This window comes from Pelophylax lessonae, assembly GCF_965119305.1.
Source record: "Pelophylax lessonae genome assembly, chromosome: 4".
NCBI lineage: Eukaryota > Metazoa > Chordata > Amphibia > Anura > Ranidae > Pelophylax > Pelophylax lessonae.
Genome location: NC_138771.1, coordinates 97,565,982 through 97,590,611, shown reverse-complemented (window position 1 = coordinate 97,590,611; position 24,630 = coordinate 97,565,982). Strand labels below are relative to the sequence as shown.

The 24,630-nt window shown below is 41.9% G+C and overlaps 1 protein-coding gene across 1 annotated transcript in view; it reads left to right on the top strand.

Moving 5' to 3' along the window:
• Nucleotides 1-24,630, top strand: part of PRTG (protogenin) — a 190,024-nt gene that overhangs the window by 145,029 nt on the left and 20,365 nt on the right. Inside the window, exons 12-14 of the mRNA XM_082255973.1 lie at nt 10,545-10,640; nt 17,266-17,452; nt 23,328-23,455. Of these exons, the coding sequence (XP_082112099.1) occupies nt 10,545-10,640; nt 17,266-17,452; nt 23,328-23,455 (411 nt within the window). The remainder of the gene's footprint in view (nt 1-10,544; nt 10,641-17,265; nt 17,453-23,327; nt 23,456-24,630) is intronic.

Sequence of the window (24,630 nt, the reverse complement as noted above, 5' to 3'; positions counted from 1 at the left end):
TCTTTGTCAACCCTGTACACAATTTCATAGCAATGCATTGAGAGCACAATAATGCATATGCATTGGCATGCTGAGTTGCAATGTGTTCTAATTTTCCCTGTGTTGTGTTTCTAGACTTTTTTTTTTAACTTCAGTAAGCTTTATTTGTAAAGGAAATGTCAACAGAATGTTTTTACTATTATCAAAGAGAAGAAAGGGAACGCTCACTAACTTAGTGCATTAGTATGTAGATGAAAGTGGCCATCCAGCGTCGCTCCGGCCACGTCCCCCTGACATGTTTCGTCCCCCCTGGCAAAATGCACTGGGTTTGTGAGCGGTACCTTTTCTACTCTTTTATAATGCTCTTACACCTCTGAATAATGCACTGACACCAGCTCCCTTCACTGCAACCAGCCGGGCGATCTCTGTCTCATCTTAATCTCGGCACTGCAACTTTCATTTGGATTAGACGTTTTGACTGTTTTATTTCGGTGCGTTGTAGTGTGCTTACATGCGTTTACACACAATTTGTTGTGCTGAAAAAAGGTAAGGCATGTTGTACACACTGGTGTGAACTGTTTCTATTGCTTTTACAATGTATATGCAATGCATCTGGTATGAATGAACTCTGAGCCTCGGGTTCACATTATATGCAGTGAGAATTTGCTGCGGATCCCACACTGCATCAAAATTGCATCCATTTATGCAAATCGATTGCAAAGTGTATGTTAAGTCAACGACACCCTGAAATTGATTTGCAAAATGTAGTGTGATTTGCAGAAACGGGTTGCATGGGTGTGAACACCCATGCAATCTGATTTTGGTGCAGACAAAAAAAGGGTCCTGCACGAGTTTGGTGCGAATGCGGTCGATTTGAGCCATGAGTTTGGTGCGAATGCAGTGAAATTTGAGCCATACAAATCCATGGCTCATATTGCACCTCAGAGACACCGTGTGTAATTTGCACAGGAGTGTGCTGCGATTCTTGTGCAAATTACATGCGGTGTCTCGCACCACATCAGTGTGAGACACTGCATGTCTATTGCTTAGGATTTCCAAAACATTGAAATAGGCAACGTATTTACAATCACCAATAGTAACTGCTTCAAGCACCAATTATGTGTTTCCACAAGTATATAGAGTATTAATCCAAAACAGATTCTGCACTGTTACCTTTGATACACACCACAATAAAAAATTTTTTTCAAAAAACTTAAATAGGCATCATGGTAGTTTAAATACATTTTCCACTGTTGAGTATTTTCCTCCGTAGGCCTTTACGTTATCCTGCTTTGCAGATTCAGTCCTATGACAACTGATGTTTTAAATACAATTTACATTTTAGGGCTGGAACTTCTCCTATGTGTTTCATTTTTTCCCACCCTTCCCCCAGACCAATTCCCCTGCACATCAATTGCTTCAAGCACACTTTGGTCAACCCCAGATTTTATGGCAAAGGTCTTGACCCAGATGTCACTCTGGTCCATACTACTGGCCCTTTGGCTGAATGATGATGCAGACGGTATTGTGTTGAGAGGTTGGTCTTGAGGGCAGTGCACTCACCCTAGAAATCGGGACCAATGAGCTTCCCAGCCGGACTCTTGGTGAACAATGGTTTAGTAGGGTATACAAAATCTCACAACACAAAAGAGCTTGTAAAAAATGTACATTTGACCACACCATACGTTGAACCTTCACACCTCAATTCAACTCTTCAACTTCTTTTTCACTGGAGAGATTAGATTTTTTTTTTCATCTTAGTGCCTCGGTGCATTTGTGTTATCATTTTTTTTTCTTTTAAAAAAAGAAGTGCTATAACATTTTAAATTATTGTCCAGTCATTTATTTTAATAAGCGTCAGGAAAGCCTTTTTGGAAATATTGGGTTGGTTCAACCCTCACTCAGGTAATAAATAAAATGTCAATATTTAGATCTGAATGGCTTGATTTTTAATGCAAATAGCGTATTGCATTATTTTATTCGCTTCTAAACATTAGCAGAATATCACGAGCAAGATCAGTGACCCCGTTTTCATTTGTGTTAACAGCTGTAAGCAACACTCTATAACATGCTCAATTCTTTCTAAGCTCCAGGCAATGTAATAGCTATGTGTTCATAGCTCAGCTTACATTACACGGTGAAGAGACGCAGTTGAAGGATGATTAATTAGCAATCCACTTCATCGCCGTATTTATCGTATTTGTATTCTTTATGTACTAAAACAAGAGCTTCTAGTGTAAGATCTGGCTGCTTGGAAATGTATCTAGCTATAGATTGTCCTGTAAAAAATTGAAAAAAAAAAAAAAAGTGTGCTCTTTTCCCAAGAAACATGGAAGGCTGTAAAGAAAAATATGAATTATGTATTGAATATATAACTATTTGTGAATCTGCTCTCATTTATCCCAAGGCACTCTAGGTTTTTAAAGGCGATGAAGCTATATAAAGTGTATACATCTACAGATACAGCTCAATGCTTTGTGAATGAAAAATGATTATTCCGGTCCAATCAAAGGTTGAAGTGATCCAGACCGATAGGGCATCCCGTGTTTTTCCAAAGCTGAAGCGGTGGGCAAGCTATAGGGCTATAACGTCTGTTTGGTGTATAGTCCTGATAAAGGAGCCTATGATCTGGATTTGCTCAAAATACATTAATGGCATCATCTTATTAATAGTTTTACCAAGTAACATTTGTCAGCTTAATAGGAAAGATTTATTGACACCCATTAACTGGATTAACTACCTCCTCGGCAAGGTTAAGTGCCTTTGTAGTGTTATTAATTATTGACACTATCTGTACTCAAGTTGTTATCAAAAACATCCCATGGTGGGTGAATACATAGGATTCCTTGTTTTGTATTCAGAAGTGAGCAGTGACATCTGGTGGAAGGAACTTGCCCGAGGCAGTTTAGGATACAGGCTGCCTTCCTTCTGTTCTTTTCTGATAGTCCTTGCTAGAATACCAACTAAATAACTAGTTCTTGAAGTATAGGGAGGTAATCTGTACCATTGACGTACATGGGTTCAGCTCTCGTCTATGATCCCCATAGGGGGAGATTTAGGATTTTTCAGGGAATCCTGATATTTATGTCACGTTCTTTGCCGTGTATAATTGGTTTGGATAGAAGATGCAGAACAGGAAGGCTTTGAGCCATACATGAAAGTATCTGCTCGTGTGCATCTGTCTCTCAGTGGTGCTGATTCATGCAAACTGTACAGGAAAAGTAGCTTTGTATCTATTAGTACATGTTTGGCTTTTTTTTTTCTTGCAAAAAATATTTTATTGAAGTTTTACACATATTACATTTATCAATTTTATTCTGTAATTCACTGTGAAAATTAATAAATGCAGAGGTATTTATAAAATCCTCACACTCATAGATAATATGCATCAAATGCAGAATATGTTTTTTTCCCCAAAATTTTAGGCCAGCATTTTTCAATCATGGTGCCCAGGCTCTCTGGGGTGCTTAGAGGTTTCTTTAGGGGTGCCTTGACAAAATGCATAAAAATTGCCCCAAAATTGTATACAAGCCAGCAGATGGATGAATCCTGCCCTTTAGTTACACAAAGCTACAGGTTTTCATGGTGCACCATTTGACTTTCTAGCCGCCGGCGTCCTAACAACCAATGACCCTCCCCTGCCCCTCTCTGTCAGCACTGGGGTCACATTAGCTGAGTGATGAGGGAGAAGAGAAACATTGGAATTACTAGTCAGTACCAGTGTGAAAAAGTGTATTGGATTTGGAAGAGTAAATCACCTCTAATGCTGGGTGTCCTACGTGTGTGGATGTTGATGTGTTATGTAAAACTATTAGAATAGTTTTTACATTTTAGAATGGGGTGCCTCGAGACTGTGTTCTGGGGTCACATTAGCTGAGTGATGAGGGAGAAGAGAAACATTGGAATACTAGTCAGTATCAGTGTGCAAAAGTGTATTGGATTTGGAAGAATAAATCACCTCTAATGTTGGGTGTCCTATGTGTGTGGATGTTGATGTATTATGTAAAACTATTAGAATAGTTTTTACATTTTAGAATGGGGTGCCTCAAGACTGTGTTTTGGGGTCACATTAGCTAAGTGATGAGGGAGAAGAGAAACATTGGAATACTAGTCAGTACCAGTGTGCAAAACTGTATTGGATTTGGAAGAATAAATCACCTCTAACATTGGGTGTCCTACGTGTGTGGATGTTGATGTATTATGTAAAACTATTAGAATAGTTTTTACATTTTAGAATGGGGTGCCTCAAGACTGTCTATGATTTTAAAGAGTGCCTTGACTGAAAAAAGGTTGAGAAACACTGGTTTAGACAGATGAATGGATGACTTGCAGATCTGGTGCAGCTCTCTGTAGAAACCAACCAGCTTCCTGGATTGAGCCTAGGTTCACACTGAGGCCGGTCTCAAATTGTGCGAGTTCAGCTGAACTCGCACGATTTCTAACCAGCATTTTCAGTCCAACTTCGGGGGCGATTTCACAGACATCTCTGCAGGTTCATGCACTGATGTATTTCATAATCACCTCCTGAAGTCACCCAAAGTAGTGCAGAGACTACTTTTGGGAATCGGTGTGGCGCCGCAAAGTCAGCGTCGCACCAAATTGGACGGTGCTATAGCCGGCAGTTGGCTTCTGATTTGACATGTCAAACCACATTTCAAAATGGACCAATGTGAACGAGGCATTTTTGTCAAAGCCGAATTAAACAAGCTGAAGTTAGAATCTGGTTGGCTACCATGCACAGCTGCACCAGATTCTGCTTTTGCACCAGTTTTAGAAAATCTCCCCCACACTATGGAAAGTTCACTTGGAAGTGCTATGCCTGGGATTGCTAAATTCAGGCCATGTTCTCTGGCCCTGAAAGGAGTGTCTTTGACTTGCAAGCATTCAATTGACTTGTTTATTTTTTATTCTTATTATTATAGAGGATTTATTTAGCGCGCAGTTTGCACAGCGCTTTACAACATGTTTGCTAATTAACTAATAATGATTGGAATATTTAATGCATTGCATTTTGGCATATATGTGATGTGTTTTAAGGCTGGTTGATAGCCAATTAATACTTTAAAGGATAATGAGGCACTTTGAGTTCCTTTGTTGGTAATATTAATCATAGCTGTCATTTTGTGTCCAGCTCTGAGCGGCTATTATTCACCCGAGGGAATATTATTTTTTTTTAAATGTGGCATTTGGTATTCTGTCCAATTACCTTCAGCTGTCACCCTCTTATGAAGTGAGCTGCTTGTTGAATGCAAAGTCCAGAAAACCAAGCAGTGAACCGTTTACAGCTTTCTATCAAAGATGTATACGCAGGGGGCTTTGGATAAGTACGACTTTTGATATTTCTTCATCTGAGCGATACCATAACTAAACCTCTGGTAATGATGGCTCACTCAGCTGGAACTCATAAGCAAGGAATTACTTTCGCAACTCCTTGACAGAGTGTCAAAATGCACTGCCTTGTAACATGATGTAGACCTCAGAACTGAGCAGATGGACTCCAATCTAAGTTTTCATGGGAAGACTTGGTATTTACAGGTTGCAGATCTCCCTCTTGCATCTCTGCTGGAGCTACCACCTTTTCTTTGCAGCGTTTTGTCATGTCATTTTCAACTGTCTCACATGAGCTAAGCACTCATTGTCGAAACACTAGGAAGCTGAATGGCAAAAGCTTCTTCATAACCATTTTTGGGTACTAACAACTCTGGATCATAAACAAGAATGATGGTCTGTTCATACCAGGTGCATTGGAATGTGCTGAGTAGCCTTGCCCAGGGCAGTCCCAAAACAAGACAATGCTCAAAGCCTTGTTTCCTATCATGCCAGTTAATACCAGTGTGCTGCAGTGATTTGTGTTGAAAATAGTATGGCATTCAGCCCTTTTAGAGCAGTGCTGTATAATGCAATCCATTACATCGCATCTCGCTGCTGGCCAGTAGAACTTAAAGTGGAACTTGACTCATACCAACTTGGTACAAAATAATGTTCTTTAGTAAGGAACATATATTCCACGAGAATGATTATGCTACCAAAATTAGTGTGTGCTGTAAATTGCCTCCAGCAATGCTCCTTGTTCTTCTTGCTGCCATATTGCTGAAGCCCAGAGCCCCTGAACAGCATTAAATTATAAAGCAGAACTTCAAATTTTTTATTGAAAGATAACAAAGAGTATAAAACAATGGTACAAAGTGCAGTACAAGACGTATTTTGAAACAGTAGATACCGTAGACATGGAATATACAATATTGTACAACATAAGCAAAGTATTGGGGTAAAGAGACAAAAAGTAACAAACAACAAAATGCAACTGGGGTATAACATGCATGAGGGGTGGGAGCGTAGTCGTCATCTCCCACTCACGACATAAAAGGTAAATGCAGTGGCTGTTTGGCACCCCAACTGGGGACAATACCAAAGAGCAAAAGAGATCTGGGAGACGACTGTTAATTGTGGGAGAAGGGGAGGCATATTGGGGGTAGCAAAAAACGGGGGGGTCAGATAAGAAAGGGGGGGGAGTAGGAGCGCAATATGGGCTTAATACAGGGAAGGGGTCCGCCTTAGTGGATGGACTGACATGATGACTGACTCAGTGGGAAAACGGCGGTTAATAGGTAGGTCACAGCAGGGTAATATCCAGGCCAGGGGGTAGGAAACGGGTTATCCAGGGGTTCCATAGCTTCTCGAATTTGTGAACGGTATCTTGAAGGACAGCCTCTCTGAATCATAGCTTATAAAGCAGAACTTAACCTATTTACTTGTGTCCTCTACCAAACTGTAAAACCATCAAATGGCTGGTGTCATTCATAACTGATCACATGTGCAGCACCAAGGCAGTTGCAGATTAAACAGCAGCTTCCTTGGCTGTATGGCTTCGTCCACACTATGGTACATAGGCGTCAGTTTTTCTGCAAGTTCTGAAAGGGCACAAAAACAAAACATGAGTATACAGTATATAGAATACACAAAATGCTAGTCACTAGGTCTAATGGCACTTTTCCACTGCAAGTACCGGCTAGTACCGGCTCGGCTCTACTCGGCCCTGCTTGGCCCGGTTTGCTTTTCCACTGTGGTACCGCATGGTATAGTGTCGGAACGGTTCGGTACGGTACGGTATAGGTTTGCTTTTCCACTAAAGTAGTACTAAAGTTAAGTGGGTGGGATAACAACGGGGTGGGTGGGATTCTCTGACCAATCAGTGGCTAGTAGTGACTGCATGCAAAGGATTGTGGGATATGGTACCAGTTTGGTACCTGTTGGAACCACAATCGAGTAGGTACTGTTTTTTCAGAGCCGTACCGTACCGTACCGTTCGGTTCCATGCAGTGGAAAAGCAAACCTATACCGTACCGTACCGAACCGTTCCGACCCTATACCATGCGGTACCGCAGTGGAAAAGCACAAAAGCGTGCCGAACCGGTACGGTTCCATGCAGTGGAAAAGCGCCATAAGTGACTAAGGTACAGTTACAGAATGTGTTGCATTGATTTGAGGAAACAAGAACTGTTCAGGCAGCATAGTAGCCAAGTAGTTATCACTCTTTGCTGACAGTACTGGGATCTTTGGTCCCCTTTCAAGGCATATGATCACCTTGGTGATTCTACATGTTTTCTCTAGATGCTCCATTCTTCTCCACAGTCCACTAACAAAAATCTAGGTTAACCACTTGAAGACCAGGCCTTTTAGTTTACAAAGTACAAATCAGTATTTTTTTGCTAGAAAATTACTTAGAACCCACAAACATTATATTTTAGACCCTAGAGAATAAAATGGTGGGTTTTGCAATTTTTTTTTATGCCACATGGTATTTGAGTAGCAGTTTTTCAAACACAGATTTTTTGGAATAAATACACTTTAATGAATTTAAATGCACACAAACCCAATATAATAACCAATTTGTGCTAAAATATAAAAGATGGTGTTACGCTGAGTAAATAAATACCTGATATGTCATACTTTAAAATTCCACACTCTACTGGAATGGCAACAAACTACATCGCCATAGGCAATGCTTTAAGGGCTTTACAGACTACCAGTTTAGAGTTAGAGAGGAGGTCTGGTGCTAGAATTATTGCTCTCATTCTGACTCTCGTGGCAATACCTCATGTGTGGTGCGATCGCTGTTTACTTATGTGTGCAAGACCAACGTGTGCGTTTGCCTTTGTGCGCAAGCATGAGGGAAGGGGGCAGGGGCGCTTTAATTTTTTTTTTTTTTTATTACTATATATTTTATTTTTATACTCTTTCTTTAAAAAAAAATATTACTTTTATTGCTGTTACAAGGAATGTAAACATCCCTTATGACAGCAATAGGCAGTGACAGGTACCCTTAATGGAGAGATCTGGGGTCTATTAGACCTCAGATGTCTCCTCTGCCCTAAACGCATCTGATCACATTGGTGTGTTCAGATGCTTTACCGACTTCAAAATGGCTCCATTTAAATCTAGGAAACCGAAAGTGATGTCTCTTACTATTTCCTATACCATCATTGGAGACCTTTCCTATCCTCCATGATCTCTGTGGTAAGCCTACAGACTCACCGACTTTCATCCATGCTCACTGCTGGGATAGGAGATCTCAGAGAGGCATCGGCGGGTGTTGGGGGGGGGGGGGGGGGACGACCCTTCCTGCCTCCTGTAAAAGCAGTCCAGAGGCTAATTAGCTGCTTGGATGGCTTTTACAAAAAAAAGCCAGCCGCTGGCTTTAAAGAATGATACGTGTATGTGATTTGGTGTTAAGTGGTTAATAGGTCTTTGGTCAAACTTGCCCAGGTGCGTATATGAGGATTTGTTTAAAACAGAGATGTAAGACTGTGACTGATGTGCATGTTTTGTATGAGCTCTGCCACATCATGGTGCAATATTCTTTAAAAAAAAAAAAACCCTGGTATAACAAATATAAAGCTTGGCAGGTGGAATTAAAAGGTATAGCTCATGTTGGTTTAAAATGGACAGAAATGGCTGTATTGCTGGTAAATTATGAAGATGTTTTCAGTCTTCCTTTGTGATGGATCTTTATAAAGTTTGCGTGGATTTGTACAAAGTACATTAAACCCATCCAATTAACTGTTTCAAAAAAGTTACATTTCCGGCACATGTAACACTTCCATTGGTTGTGCTGTCAACCAAAGTGTCAAACCATCCAATGGCTGGTGTCATAGCTGATCACATGTGCAGCACCATGGCAGTTGAAGATTAAACAGAAGCCAAGATGGCAGCTTCCTTGGCTGAAGTCAATAGGAGGGTTTACTTCAACTTTAAATTTAAAGGGTCAGTCCATTAAAAACAAATATTTTAATGCCATTTTTGGGGGCTTGTAATACGGGTTTTCAACTGGCAAGTCTTCTTTACTAGCCAGACCCAGGCCTACTAAAATGTCTATAATATGGCCACAGCCTTCCAGCTGAAGGAGGAATGGAAAGGTAGGCAGGAACACCTAAAACTTAAAGGTTAATGGGAGAAAAAAAAAGAATATGTGAGGAGGCTCTTGCTGTTGGAGTACAGAAAAATGATTTGAAAAAATCAGTGGTTATCCCACAAAACCTCAAACGGAACTGAAATAATCACTCCTGTATGGACTAGCCCTTTAATACTTTACTGTATTGCATAAGGTATGGTTAAAAGCACGTTTTAGTTTTGTTTTGGTTTTGTTTCTTTTAAAGGAAAAATGAAGATTATTTGTTATCACATATACAATAAGATGAGTCTCCTTAAAGCGGTGTTCCAGCCTCCCCCTCCAAAAATTAAAAGTCAGCAGCTACACATACTGTAGCTGATGACTGTTAACATTAGGACACTTACCTGTCCTGGAGTCCAGCGATTTCGGCACCGCAGCCAATGTTTCCATCGGCTGTTGGGTGCTGCCGATGACATTGCCGGTAAGGGAACCCGGCAGTGAAGCCTTGCGGCTTCACAGCTCGGTCCCTACTGCTCATTAGTGAAAAGCGCTGCACATTTGGATTGGCTCTGGGGCAGGGGAAAAAGGAGGGGGGCCAAACTTCCGAGGGACAGCGGCACGGCGCCGTCTCCCGGAAGTGGGAAGGGTACCTGTCAAAAACAGGTACCCGTTCTCCCCTCCCCCCTGAAAGGTGCCAAATGTGGCACCGGAGGGGGGGGGGAGGAACCAAATGAGCGGAAGTTCCACTTTTGAGTGGAACTCCTCTTTAATTTAAAATGGGAATCTTACCACTTCCGATATACGCCTTTGGATAAGCTAGGAACAGTATGAAGCGGTAGGGAAAAAGCAAAGACAAGAGATAGAAAATATAGGTTAAGATAAATGTAGAGATGCAAAAATAATGTGGTAGAATAAATTTATATTGATTTTTATTTACTACTGGATGGCATATGGCATATACATTTATACTATTACAGTTGATCTAAATGGAAATATAGAATGACACTTATATTTTTACAAAAGTTGTATTATGCATGATGGATACGTCAATGACCATTGTATGTCTCTTGTCTATGCTTATTGTATCATTTATTAACGTTGTCAATAAAAGTGATCTGATTTAAAAAAAAAAAAAACATTTTACTTAGTTGTCTTTTTGTTCTCTTGTTGTTAGATCCCAGAAGAAAATATCAAGTAAGGTTACTTGCCTATAACAATTTGGATGAAGGCTATCAAGCTGACCAGACTGTCAGCACTCCTGTTTGTATCTGTAAGTAAAACAATTAAATATCTTGGATCTGAAAAATTATTCAAATACCCCTGTTACCTGATGTTTATTTAATCATTCATGTTGCAATTTAACCGCCTCAGCTCCGGAAGGGTTTACCCTCTTTAGGACCTGGCCATTTATTCCTTTTTAGCTCTGAAATGTATTTACAAATAGAGATTTCTTTTGGCGGTATTTGATCTCCACTTGGTATATTTATTTTTTGCGTTATAAAGGAAAAAAGACAGAAAATTTTGAAAAAAAAAAAAAAACAATATTTTTTACTTTGTTATAAAACATATCCAACAAAATTTTTTTTTAAAAAAACGAATTTTATACCAAAATGTATTCTGCTACATGTCTTTGGTTTAGAAAAAAAATCCCAATAAGTATATAATTGGTTTGTGTGAAAGTTATAGCGTCTACAATCTATGGTGTATATACAGTATACTGAAATTTGTGTTTTATATATACAGTGGGTACGGAAAGTATTCAGACCCCCTTAAATTTTTCACTCTTTGTTATATTGCAGCCATTTGCTAAAATAATTTAAGTTCATTCTTCTTCCTCATGAATGTACACATAGCACCCCATACTGACAGAAAAACACAGAATTGTTGACATTGTTGCAGATTTATTAAAAAAGAAAAACTGAAATATCACATGGTCCTAAGTATTCAGACCCTTTGCTCAGTATTTAGTAGAAGCCCCCTTTTGATCTAATACAGCCAGGAGTCTTTTTGGGAAAGATGCAACAAGTCTTTCACACCTGGATTTGGGGATCCTCTGCCATTCCTCCTTGCAGATCCTCTCCAGTTCTGTCAGGTTGGATGGTAAACGTTGGTGGACAGCCATTTTTAGGTCTCTCCAGAGATGCTCAATTGGGTTTAAGTCAGGGCTCTGGCTGGGCCATTCAAGAACAGTCACGGAGTTGTTGTGAAGCCACTCCTTCGTTATTTTAGCTGTGTGCTTAGGGTCATTGTCTTGTTGGAAGGTAAACCTTCGGCCCAGTCTGAGGTCCAGAGCACTCTGGAGAAGGTTTTTGTCCAGGATATCCCTGTACTTGGCCGCATTCATCTTTCCCTCGATTGCAACCAGTCGTCCTGTCCCTGCAGCTGAAAAACACCCCCACAGCATGATGCTGTCACCACCATGCTTCACTGCTGGGACTGTATTGGACAGGTGATGAGCAGTGCCTGGTTTTTTCCACACATACCGCTTAGAATTAAGGCCAAAAAGTTCTATTTTGGTCTCATCAGACCAGAGAATCTTATTTCTCACCATCTTGGAGTCCTTCAGGTGTTTTTTAGCAAACTCAATGCGGGCTTTCATATGTCTTACACTGAGGAGAGGCTTCCGTCGGGCCACTCTGCCATAAAGCCCCGACTGGTGGAGGGCTGCAGTGATGGTTGACTTTCTACAACTTTCTCCCGATCTCCTGACTGCATCTCTGGAGCTCAGCCACAGTGATCTTTGGGTTCTTCTTTACCTCTCTCACCAAGGCTCTTCTCCCCCGATAGCTCAGTTTGGCCGGACGGCCAGCCCTAGGAAGGGTTCTGGTCGTCCCAAACGTCTTCCATTTGAGGATTATGGAGGCCACTGTGCTCTTAGGAACCTTAAGTGCAGCAGAAATCTTTTTGTAACCTTGGCCAGATCTGTGCCTTGCCACAATTCTGTCTCTGAGCTCTTCAGGCAGTTCCTTTGACCTCATGATTCTCATTTGCTCTGACATGCATTGTGATCTGGAAGGTCTTATATAGAAAGGTGTGTGGCTTTCCTAATCAAGTCCAATCAGTATAATCAAACACAGCTGGACTCAAATGAAGGTGTAGAACCATCTCAAGGATGATCAGAAGAAATGGAAAGCACCTGAGTTAAATATATGAGTGTCACAGCAAAGGGTCTGAATACTTAGGACCATGTGATATTTCAGTTTTTCTTTTTTAATAAATCTGCAACAATGTCAACAATTCTGTGTTTTTCTGTCAGTATGGGGTGCTATGTGTACATTCATGAGGAAGAATAATGAACTTAAATGATTTTAGCAAATGGCTGCAATATAACAAAGAGTGAAAAATTTAAGGGGGTCTGAATACTTTCCGTACCCACTGTATATATATATATATATATATATATATATATATACTAGTAATCCGCAATGATCCATGACTTATAGGGGGGCTGTGATAGTGCGGCTTGCAATCTGACACTAACTGATACTTAGGAAATCTGACTATCTGACACTGACATCACCATTGACACTAATACAGTGATTAGTGCTAATAATATACAGTGTCATTGTACTAATGATGTTGGCTGGGAAGGGGTTAACATTTAGGGGCAATCAAGTGTGCCTAACAATGTTACTGTGTGCTCTGTTTTCCCTAAGCAAACCGCACATCTCTGCTGTCTCTAGAGAGCCCAGTTTACCAACTCAGGGCTCTCTTCTGTCATTCGCTCAGCCGATCAGCGGGTTCCAGCCATATATCATTGACCGGAACCCTGTGATTTGCTTGTGCTGTAGCGAATGGCAGCACAGCCGGGGTGGTGTGTGAACCCCCTACCCGGAACCACAAAATCACATACATGTACGTAATCCAGCGCTGTAGGGCCATCCTGCTGCAGTATAAGTGCGGTGGGGAGTCCTCAAGTGGTAAAGGAGTTGTAAAGTCTCAAGGTTTTTCACCTTAATGCATTCTATGCATTAAGGCGAAAAACCTTCTTGGTTGCAGTTGTCCCCCAGACCCCCCATTATTCTTACTTGAACCCGGACGTTCCAGCGACGAGCACGAGCCCAGCTGCTCCAGCCGCTGTCTTGGATCCTCATTGGATAGATTGTTAGCAGTAGGAGCCATTGGCTCCCGCTGCTGTCAATCAAATCCAGTGACATGGGAATGGGTGACGGAGTCGAGTCCTGCTGTCTTTGTCAATGGATGCAGCAGTGGGACTCGTGAGTGCGCCCACATGGGTGCCCCCATGGAAAGCGGCTCTCCGTGGAGGCACCCAATGAAGAGGAGGTGAAAGTGGTTGCATTATCCCGACCGGACGTCATATGACGGCGGCAGGATAATGTGCTCTGCGCGCCCCCAGTCTGACTCCCCGCATCTCCGATCTCGGTAAAGACTGATGTAGGCTCTTTACCATGTAAACAGGAAGAGCCGTTGATCGGCTTTCCTCAGTACGTGTAAACGAGTAAAGGAGCACCGATCTGTGGCTCTCCTGACGGGGGGGGGCTGCACTGGTAATCAGATCATTGATTACCTGTGCCGACCCTCCGGGGGGGGTGCCACTAGAACCACCAGGGATGCCCACCCATGACCCCAGGGATGCCCACCCATGACCCCAGGGATGCACACTATGGCCACCAGGGATGGCAATCAGGGCTCAGGGAGCCCCCCAGTGCCCTCCCCATCAATGCTACCCGCCAGTGCTCTCCCCATCAGTGCTGCCCACCAGTGCCCATCATTGCCATCTATCAGTGCCGCCCACCAGTACCCATTATTGCCCACCAGTGCCGCCTATTAGTGCCCATCAGTGCCGCCCGTCAGTGCCACCAATCAGTGCCACCTATCAGTGCCCACCAGTGCCGCCTATCAGTGCCCATCAGTGCCACCTATCAGTGCCCATCAATGCCGCCTATCAGTGCCCAGCAGTGCCGCCTATCATTGCCCACCAATACTGCATATCAGTGCTACCTATCATTGCCGCCTATCAGTGCCGCCTAGCAGTGCCACCCATCAGTGCCACCCCATCAGTGCCATCCCATCAGTGCCTCCTCATCAGTGCCTGTCAGTGCAGTCTCATCAGTGCTCATCAGTGCAGGAAAAAACTTATTTATTTACAAAATTGTATAACATAAACAAAAAGTTTTTTTCAAACTTTTCTGTCTTTTTTTATTTGTTTAGCGGTGATCAAATACCACCAAAAGAAAGCTCTATTTGTGGGAAATAAATGACATAAATTTGGTTTAGGTACAGTGTTGCATGACCGCGCAATTGTCATTCAAAATGCAACAGCGCTAAAAGGTGGAAATTCGCCTGGGCAGGAAGGGGGTCTAACTGCTCTGTCTTGAAGTGGTTAAAAAAAAAAACCTTTACAGTCACTTTAAAGGGGTTCTAAAGACAGAAGGTCTTTTTTAACTTAATGCATTCTATGCATTTTACCAAGGGTAAAAACCACTATCAGGGTTTTTCACCAACTGTGTCTTCCTAGGCAGACTTCCCTTCACTTCCTGTCCTGTAAGCTTAGCAGGAAATGCAAAGATATCCTTCTAATTTAAGGAAATCCCCTCTTAGACAATTGTCCCAGGAACCACTGTCCATATTGGAAGATTTTCCATTTACCCTTACTTTTATTCCCTGGTATTTTGACAATCAAGCCAATTAGAGAGGGTAATGCTGGCCACACACTATGTATACGAAAAATTGTTCAAACTAATTTTCAAAAAACGAACACTGGGCCATGAGAGCAGACGATCGTGCCATCATGTAATGACCGATCAATCGTTCAATAGACATAAATGAATCCGGTTTTTGGTTCATTTTATCACATATACCTAGTGCAAACAGTTCGGACGAGAAACTCATTAACCTTTCAATTTATCGTTCGTTCGGCAGAAAATTTCCAAACTTGTCCTTCGTTTTTTCGGCTAAAAACATCCCAACTGATTACCGATTCATGCCCATTAACTGGCCGAAAAACGACAGAACAGTCCAAATGACCGAATTTCGGCCGATTTTTCGTATAGTGTATGGCCAGCATTAATCTCCCTAATGGGGACATAGACTGCAATAAAGACCTGACGCTGATTATATCCAAATCTAAAAAAAGTTTGTCTTTATTTTTATTTTAATGTTAAAAACTGAATGAGCTTTTTAGCTTATAGTCCAGTCTGAGCTAGTGGCAATAGCAGTCCATATGTTTATAAGCCATTCCACAGCTCCCGCACCCCAATGATAGCAGCCTGTAAAGGAGATGGGAATAACATATGTGTCCCATCCAGGATACAAATCCCATGATGCTGTGTGCAGTCTGTTCCATGCGGTCCCCCTTTTGTAGCATGTCATTACTTTGTGTGACTAATGTCTCCCTACTTCCTATAAGGAACAATTCACTGTGTCCTATCCACTATGCATTGTTCTCATTCTGAATAATCTGCTGCATTTTGTTTATTACAAAATAAGGGGCTTGATCTGATGAGGAGCTTTGACCTCACCCACATAGAGGACTTGTGCTTGTCAGTCAAAGTCAAAGAAGAAAAGAACTGCAGGAGTTGTATTATTGTATCCAGGGATAATTTCCGGCATTGATATCGGCTACCCTAACAGATTGCCGACTATCAGTATTGCCGTCTTTATTTTAAGTGATAGGCAACAGCACAGGAATGGGGGAGTAAAAACAAAAATGCTGACAACCTTGTACAGGGTTAAATAATTAATTTATCGGTTTGTTAATTTATCCAAAAGCATATATATTATCTGTTAGTTCGATATGTCTTCTTAGAAATTTGAACAGGTACTCTTTGATATAGCAATAAGTTAATGTTAAAGCGGAGTCCCACTCAAAAGTGGAACTTCCACTTATCTGTCTGACCCCCCCCCCCCTCCGACGCCACATTTGGCACCTTTCGGGGGAGACGGGGGAGCGGGCATCTGTTTTTGACAGGTACCCTGTCCCCACTTCCGTCGGACCTTGCCACAGCGAGGTACATCAGAAGTTCGGCCCCCTCCTCCTCCCTCCTACTTCCTCGGCTTCTGGGCCAGTAAGAGATAGCAGCGGGCTTTGCGCATGCGCAGTAGGGACCCAGCCTGAGGCTGCAAGGCTCCACTACTGGGTTTTCTTACCGGCAATGGCGGCAGCAGCATCCGACAGCCGATGGAAACATCAACTGCGTTGCCAACATTGCTGGACTCCAAGACAAGTAAGTGTGCTAATATTAAAAGTCAGCAGCTACAGTATGTGTAGCTGCTGACTTTTAATTTTTGGAGATAGGGCGAACACCGCTTTAAAGTGGTTGTGAATCCTTACATATACCCAGTGCAGTGACTGGCCTCAGGTGATACACAGAGATTAAACAAGTCCCACTATATAGGTTGTACCTGTTTATCTGCAGTCTTACCTTCTCTACAGCCGCAAAGTCCAGAATTGATAAAGCTTCTTTGAGCTGTCAGAAAACAGGGGGCTGAAATTGCACAGTGCATAGCTCAGTGGGGAAAGCTCTTGAGAGCTGATTGGAGCAAAGAGACACAACCCCCCTTCATACAACACACAGAAACAGAGCTGAAGCTGTCAATCACTGGCTGTGTGCTGGAGGTTCCTGCCCTGTCACCTTTTTTTTCTTGGTGTCAGGAAAACTTGTCAGAAGTGACTCATGCTGATAGGTTAGGAACAAGGCAGCAGACAGAAATGACACTTGGCATTCTGGAATGAGACACACTATAGATGGATATTCTTTGTTCGTATTTAATGTCTAAGGTTTACAACCACTTTAAACCTATAAAATTGTAAAGAATTACTGGTATACTCTGTTTTTTGGCATAGGGATAATAAAATGTACCAACACATTTAAGGACTGTAGGAGCTTCAGTAATTGAAAAAAGTATAATTGTTCTTTTTTCCTTTAATACAGCTGTCCCAGATCGCATCGTTCCTCCTCCTCCACCACCTCATCACCTGTATGCAAAAGCCAATAGCTCATCCTCTATCTACCTTTATTGGGGACGACCAGCATTCTCCTCTGGCCAATCCGTCAACTACACCGTGCGTTGTAATCCCGTCGGACTACAGAATGCATCTTTAGTACTCTACCTCCAAACGTACGTACCGTCTAATGCAACGTTTTATCTCTGAAGAAAAATTCATGGACATTTTCACCTTTGAAGAAACTCATTAAGAGGAAGGTCACCGGAGCAATGAGCTATAGCAGGAAGATTTCACCGCTGGTTTAATTGGGGGGTAGCAGAAGTTGCTTCTATAGGCGCTGCTTCTACAGAAAATATAATTAGCAATTTTGTTTGATCACAATTAGAAATAACCTTGCAAAAGCATTAGAATAAACGTTAAAAGCAATAAAAGCAGTATTAACCACTTCTTGACCAGAAGGATTTGCCCCCTAATGACCAGGCCATTTTTTGCGATTCGGCACTGCGGTTTTTTAACTGACAATTGCGTGGTCGTGAACAAATAAAATTGATGTCCTTTTTTTCTCACAAATAGAGCTTTCTTTTGGTGGTATTTGATCTACTGTGCAATTTTTATTTTTTGCACTTTAAAAAAAGAGCGACAATTCGAAAAAAAAAAAAGAAAAAATATTTTTTACTTTCTGCTATATAACATTCCCCAAAAAAATTTAAAAATCTAATTTTTTCATCATTTTAGGCCAATTTGTATTTTGCTACATATTTTTGGTAAACAAAAATCCCAATAAGCGTATTTTGATTGGTTCGAGAAAAAGTTATCATGTCTACAAACTAGGGATGTATGTCATTTTTATTTTTTTTACTAGTAATGGCAACAATCAGCGATTTTTAGCGGGGCTGCGAAATTGCAGCGGACAGATCGGACCCCTAGCTGACATTTTTTACACTTTTGGGGGGACCAGTGACATTACTACAGTAATCAGTGCTAAAAATATGCCCTGTTATTGTAATACTGACACTGGCAGGGAAGGGGTTAACCCAGGAGTGCTCAAAGGGTTAAGTGTGAGCCTAGGGGGTGTTTTCTAACTGTATGGGGGAGGGACTTGTGGAATGAACACAGAGACGTGTGATTCTAAACAGGAGGAACACAGGCACTCTGTGTTCATTCCAGAGAGAACAACGGTCTGCTGTGTTTACAACAGCACACTGTCCTTCTCTCCCAGTGGGGTACTCTCGTGGGTGCCCGGTGGATCAGCTTCCCCGCTTCCTAATGCAGCCGAACCAGTCAGTATATCTGCGGCAGGCGGTCGGCAACAGGTTAAACTAATATTGTAGCTTTTTGAAAAGGGTATATTGCTAGAGATTAAATATTAATTAGTGCACCACATCCCTATATAGAAGTAAAGACAAATGGGTATGGAAGTGGGACTTTAAAGGTGCCAATAATTATGTAAGACAGAGAAAAATGTCATTTTTCATAAAATATACTTTAATCAAAAAATTATTACAAGGACAATACTTTTAAAATATATTAAAGCACAAGAAGGCACTTGAATATGTCTGCTCTACATGTTTCACCATCTTCAAAATGGCTTCTTCAGGAGTCTGACGAACATCTTTTCACAAGTGAACATTCATATGTAGGATTTGATAGAACAAATCGGATATGTAATATGCACCAAGGATAAGGTAAAGATGAGTTTTTGAAATATAGGAATATCGAGACTTTTAATCAGGAATCCTTATTGCTGATATCAGTTTTAGGTCAAACTCTAGGGTTTAGGTAGATGGAAATGGGTATCCCAGGGGAGAAACACCTCCAGAATCACCAAATAGTGAAGTCTCGTGTTGTGCGCTCCTTCATCTCTCCCCAAATGTCCAGTGACATTTGTTCTATCAAATCCTACATATGAATGTTCACTTGTGAAAAGATGTTCATCAGACTCCTGAAGAAGCCATTTTGAAGATGGTGAAACATGTAGAGCAGACATATTCAAGTGCCTTCTTGTGCTTTTATATATTTTAAAAGTATTGTCCTTGTAATTATTTTTTGATTAAAGTATATTTTATGAAAAATGAAATTTTTCTCCGTCTTACATAATTATTGGCACCTTTAAAGTCCCACTTCCATACCCATTTGTCTCTAATATTGTAGCTTAGCAATCCTTAAATTTCTTGGCTGCATTTGTTTTCCTTTTTTTTTTTAGGGCTGGTTCACACTGGGATTGCACAGGAACATGTGCATTTCTGTGCAGTGCATTTTGACAGCCGGCTTATTTGAACGGGCTACAAAAAGCACCATAGCATGCAAAAAGTACTTTTAAAAGTGCACAGCACCAAACCACACATGGTACCACAGTGCCATATGATTTGGTGCCCGCAAATGGGGGGGGGGGGGTTAGCAATACATTGGCACCTGCATGCAGATAACAAGGGCAGTGCATTGGAGTGCAGTGCAGGAAAAACGTCTTTTTCCTTTATTTTCACTTGGTGATCTGGCCAGTAACGCTTCTGTCTAAGGTCTCATGCACACTGGACATTTTTACAGCTCAAATCTGTAAAGAAAAGCGCACGCAACCTCGGGCAATAACGCTTTAATAAAGGACAATAACACAGTACATTGGAATTGCACTCACACTTTTCCTTTAAGACAATCGCTTTACAGCATTCCAACAGGAGTTACTCGCTCCTCCCGTCCCTCCAGATGGTGACTCTGCGGTCTCCTCATTCGCGGCTGCCGCCGCTGTATCCCCGCTCTCCTTCACTTCCTGTGTTGCCTGGTCACCGGATGCCGGTTCTAGTGCGCCTGCACACTATACCGACGTGATCTACGGCGCCTCAGGAGAGCCTCAGCCAAAGCCGGAGCCACAAGTTGTACGGAGCTGCGAGGTGGGGGATTCAAGACACGGGTGCACTGCCTCTGCTGTTGCTACGGACAACGCGTTTCGGAGGCGGAGCCTCCTTCCTCAGGTCCCACCTTGCTTCCTGCTAACGCCCCTCCCTATATACCTGGGATACCATCGGCCCTAATTATTTGATTGTATATTCTTAAAGGGGCCAGTAACCAATAATCCTTATCCACCTTGGCTGGGACGGGAGAAGCAAGGGGCTATCCACTTTTAAAAACATATAATAAAGCGAGTAGCTCCTGTTGGAATGCTGTAAAGCGATTGTCTTAAAGGAAAAGTGTGAGTGCAATTCCAATGTACTGTGTTATTGTCCTTTATTAAAGCGTTATTGCCCGAGGTTGCGCGCGCTTTTCTTTACAGATTTGAATTGTTTTGATCCCCCCCCCCCCCCCCCCCCAGTGGAGTGAGAGAGGAGCAGCAGCAACCGGGACATTTCAGCTAAAAAACATACAAACAAAGGAGGTGAACACATGGACAGCGCCATGGGCTGGTGAAGTACTCCTCTTTGTACTTGTTGTATATCAGCATGTGCAGGATCTGTCCTTTTTGATTGACATTTTTACAGCTGCAGTTTTTGGCTTTTCTGCAGCCAGTAAGCTCCCCAACACGTTATCCTATGTGTCCATGTACACATAGGCTTTTAGCAGTTTTTGGCAGGGGCGTTTTCTGGCTGGAAAAAAAACCCCAGAACTAGTGGGATTTAAGAGGCGTTTTTCAGCTGTAAAAACGCTCTAACTCTGATAAAAGCTAAAAAATGCAGCTATTCAGCGTTTTTAAGCCATAAGCTTTTGTTGAAATACAGTTTTGCTGCAAAAACGCTGCAACACTTCTATAGCTACAGCTTTCTACAGCTAATGCTACTGGCGTTTTTCTAACGTCCGGTGTACATGAGGCCTTAAGGCCCGTACACACGATACGAAAATCGGAAGGGAAATTTCGTCCGACGAACGATCTGGTGATTTTCTGATTGTTAGTATGGTGCTTTCGACAGCCGATTACGAATTTTTGGATGACAAAATCTGGATGTGCAGGCTATATCATTTTTATCGTACGTCAACACAACTTCCAATTTTTGCTTATTTAGTACAGTTTTCGTCTGAAAAAAAAAAATTAAGAGCAAGACTAGGCATGCTCAGAGACGACAGAACACATACAAGAAAATCCAACACATGACATCACTTCTGGAGGTGAATTCTGTCATATACGGAAAATTCATATGAAAATAACCTCTTCACTTTCCACATCAAACTAGCATGCCACAAAAACTAAAGAAAATTAGTCCGATAATCTGATCGTGTGTATGGGGCTTTAGGGTGACTCCACTCTGCATGGAGGAGAAAAGGAGCCACCTTTGGACAGCAGCATTGTCAATCTGAGGAGAGGGTAGGGTTAGATACTGCTGCAGATTTAGATGGACTTGAAGAAAATTTAAAGCTGAACTCCAAATAACACTATTTAGGGAGTTATAGGAACTGTTTTGTTTCCTTCTGGGATAAAAGTTGTACATAAGTTAATAAACTCTAACCACTGTAAGCACCCCTGTCAGTGTTAAATGGTTTATCCCAACCTTCTAAACAGTCCAGCAAAAGTGGCAGTAAAGCCTCGTACACACGCAACGATTATCGGCCGACCGATCGTCCGTCTTTTGTCCAGAGTGGTGTTTTGTTGGTTGGAATGTGCCTAGACTGCACATGAATTTTCTCGTCCAACAAAATTCTACTTCAGAAGTGATGTCATGTGTTGGTTTGCTTTCTTTGTGTTCTTTCTTCACTGAGCATGCCCAGACTTGCTCATCAGATTTTTCCCTGTCGAAATCTGTACTGACTGCACGAAAATCAGCCGTTATGTTGACGGCCAACAAAAATTTTATAGTCTGCACACCAGATTTTTTTTCGGCCGAAAAGTCGGAGTTGGTTGTCGGAAGCATCATACTAACAAGCCGAAAATCGGCAGATCGGATGTTGGCCGAAAATTCCCTGCCAATTTTAGATGCGTGTGTACGGGGCTTTAGTCTGTTAAAGGAAGTTGAAAAAATAACACTTACTAGCCAGATCACCAGGTGAAATCAAACGACAAAATGTCCACAAAAAGAAAATGATTAAAACTTTTTGTATTTGTGTTTAACTGCATTTTAACCATTGTTTGCAGTGCGCTTATCATTTTTACTCAACATGAATTCTGATGATGATTTAAATATAAAAAACTACGGTACATACAGTTACTGCCAGTTGTTATAGCCGCTAGCAGTAACCATTGTATTCTGCCGGCCGGGAATGCTCCCTGCGCCCCCTGCTGGGAGCATACAATAGCGCAGTAGGAGGCATTCTCCCATCAACATTGACTGTGTTGATGGGGGAATCAAGCGCTTTTTTTTTTTTATACCTCCCACTCATGGTGGAAGGAAAGAAAATTGTATCATCTATGGCCTACCTTAGCATTTATTATTTCCACTTGGAATGTTTAAAAGGCAGTCAGATTCATATTGTCAGTGATGTCATTTACATACCCTACGTCACTGTTTTTGAAATAATTAGTATTATTTTTTATAAATATGTTTTAGCTTGTTCATCAAACCTGTAAATGGTGGACTTGGGACTTGACAGTTGAGAGAGAGGAATACATTTTTCCCCTTTTTTTATAAGTGATCACATTCCCTCTGTTTTCAGCCGAATAAGAGCTGGGGAAGGAGAAGCAGCAGCACACTGAGCTTCCCAGTGAAAGTCTGATCATTGGAGGAGAGCACACTGAGTTAGCAGCATAGCTAGAGAACTGACAACGATGTGCTCTTCTGCTTAGTGTGGTCAGTTTTTATTAGGAAAGCAATGGGTAGAGCAGGAATACCAGAGATTTAACATAAAGGAAGCAATACAAAGAGATACTTTTATGTGTATACTGTATGTGTATGAGATACTTTCTCATACACATACAGCAGACATATATCAGGAATATGAAGTGTCGGCGTAACAAATGCTTTAAATGTGCCCCTATGTAGTAGTACTGAATAATCATTTGTGGACAGTACTGGTAATATTATCATTTGAAATGTGTATTCATTTTTTCAATCCAAGTTGAGCCTGACAATATATTTCCTTCCATGCCATGCAATGACAGTGCTCTGTATTGTATTTTATGCATCTCTGCAGGACAGAACCTCATATTTTAGTTCAGGACCTTGAAGCGAATACAAAGTATGAATTTGCTGTACGGTTGCATGTGGACCAGTTGTCGAGTCCCTGGAGCCCTGTGGTTTACCATTCCACCTTCCCTGAAGGTAAGAATTATCAAAGCCATTTACTTTTCCAGTGTATTGAATGCTAATAGTCCCTCAGGTACTGTAAAGCAGGCAGCAGCATAGGCTCAGGACAGTTATTGTGAAGGGTAGTGTAGACTCTATGGCTTTGTGTGATGTGTTGATCAGCATGCTGACTTCTGTAGGCGAGGGTAATTCTCCCACATTGAATGTATTCATAACTATGATTCACGCTGTGTAGATTTAAATGCTAATACACTTAGACAGGTGTTTTTGTTGCCTATGTGAGTAGAATCTAAAACCTATTGTAATATAATGATACAGTATAACTCAGAATAATAAATGTAAAATATTAATAAAACGTATGCTATTAGCGAAAGCCTTGTAAACACAGGCCGAAAATCAGCCAAAATCCACCGGCTCAGCAGGAATCGGCTGACTTTCGGCCCAGGTCTGTCTTGCGACTTGCTTCTATTGAATGGGCATGCTGGAAAACCAGAATCCGACCCGCATGTGTGTTCTGGCGGATGGCGGGGGGATTCCCCGGGGACAGTCCCCCCGGTCAGAACACATACAGGGATCAATTCACAAAAAGTTATTTTACTCTTAAAGTGTTTGTTACCCTAAGGCCTTTTAACACTTGTGCAACTTGTCCTGTGACTTGGGACTGCAAAGTTGCATGACAAGTCGTACTCCATGATTTCCAATGAGTACCGTTCATATCTGTACGACTTCAAGTCACGACGGCTTCAAAGTAGTCCCTGCACTACTTTGGGACGATTTTTAATGCGTTTTGAGGTCCATAGACATAGGCATTGCTTCAAGTCCAGTCGAAATCGCAACAAAATTGCGCAACAAAAATTGCACGACTTGTAGGACGCAAAAGTGTGAAAGGGGCCTAAAAAAAAATTGAATCCTATTCCCTTAAAGCATGTTATACAGGCACAGTGCTTGTGCTGTGTAATTTGCCCCTCCCCCCATATCACCTGAAATACCTGGCTGATCCTGCCTGGTTCTGCCCTCCCCTCTGTAAACTGACCAGGGTATATCATGGCTGCTGAGCCCTGACACTGTGGTCAGTTTATGTGCCTCTGTCATCCACAGCTCTCCTCTGCCTTTCTGTCCCATCCTCTCCCCCCTCCTCTCTGCTCTTCCCCTGTCCCCTCCCTGACCATTCCACAATCCTCCCCTCCTGC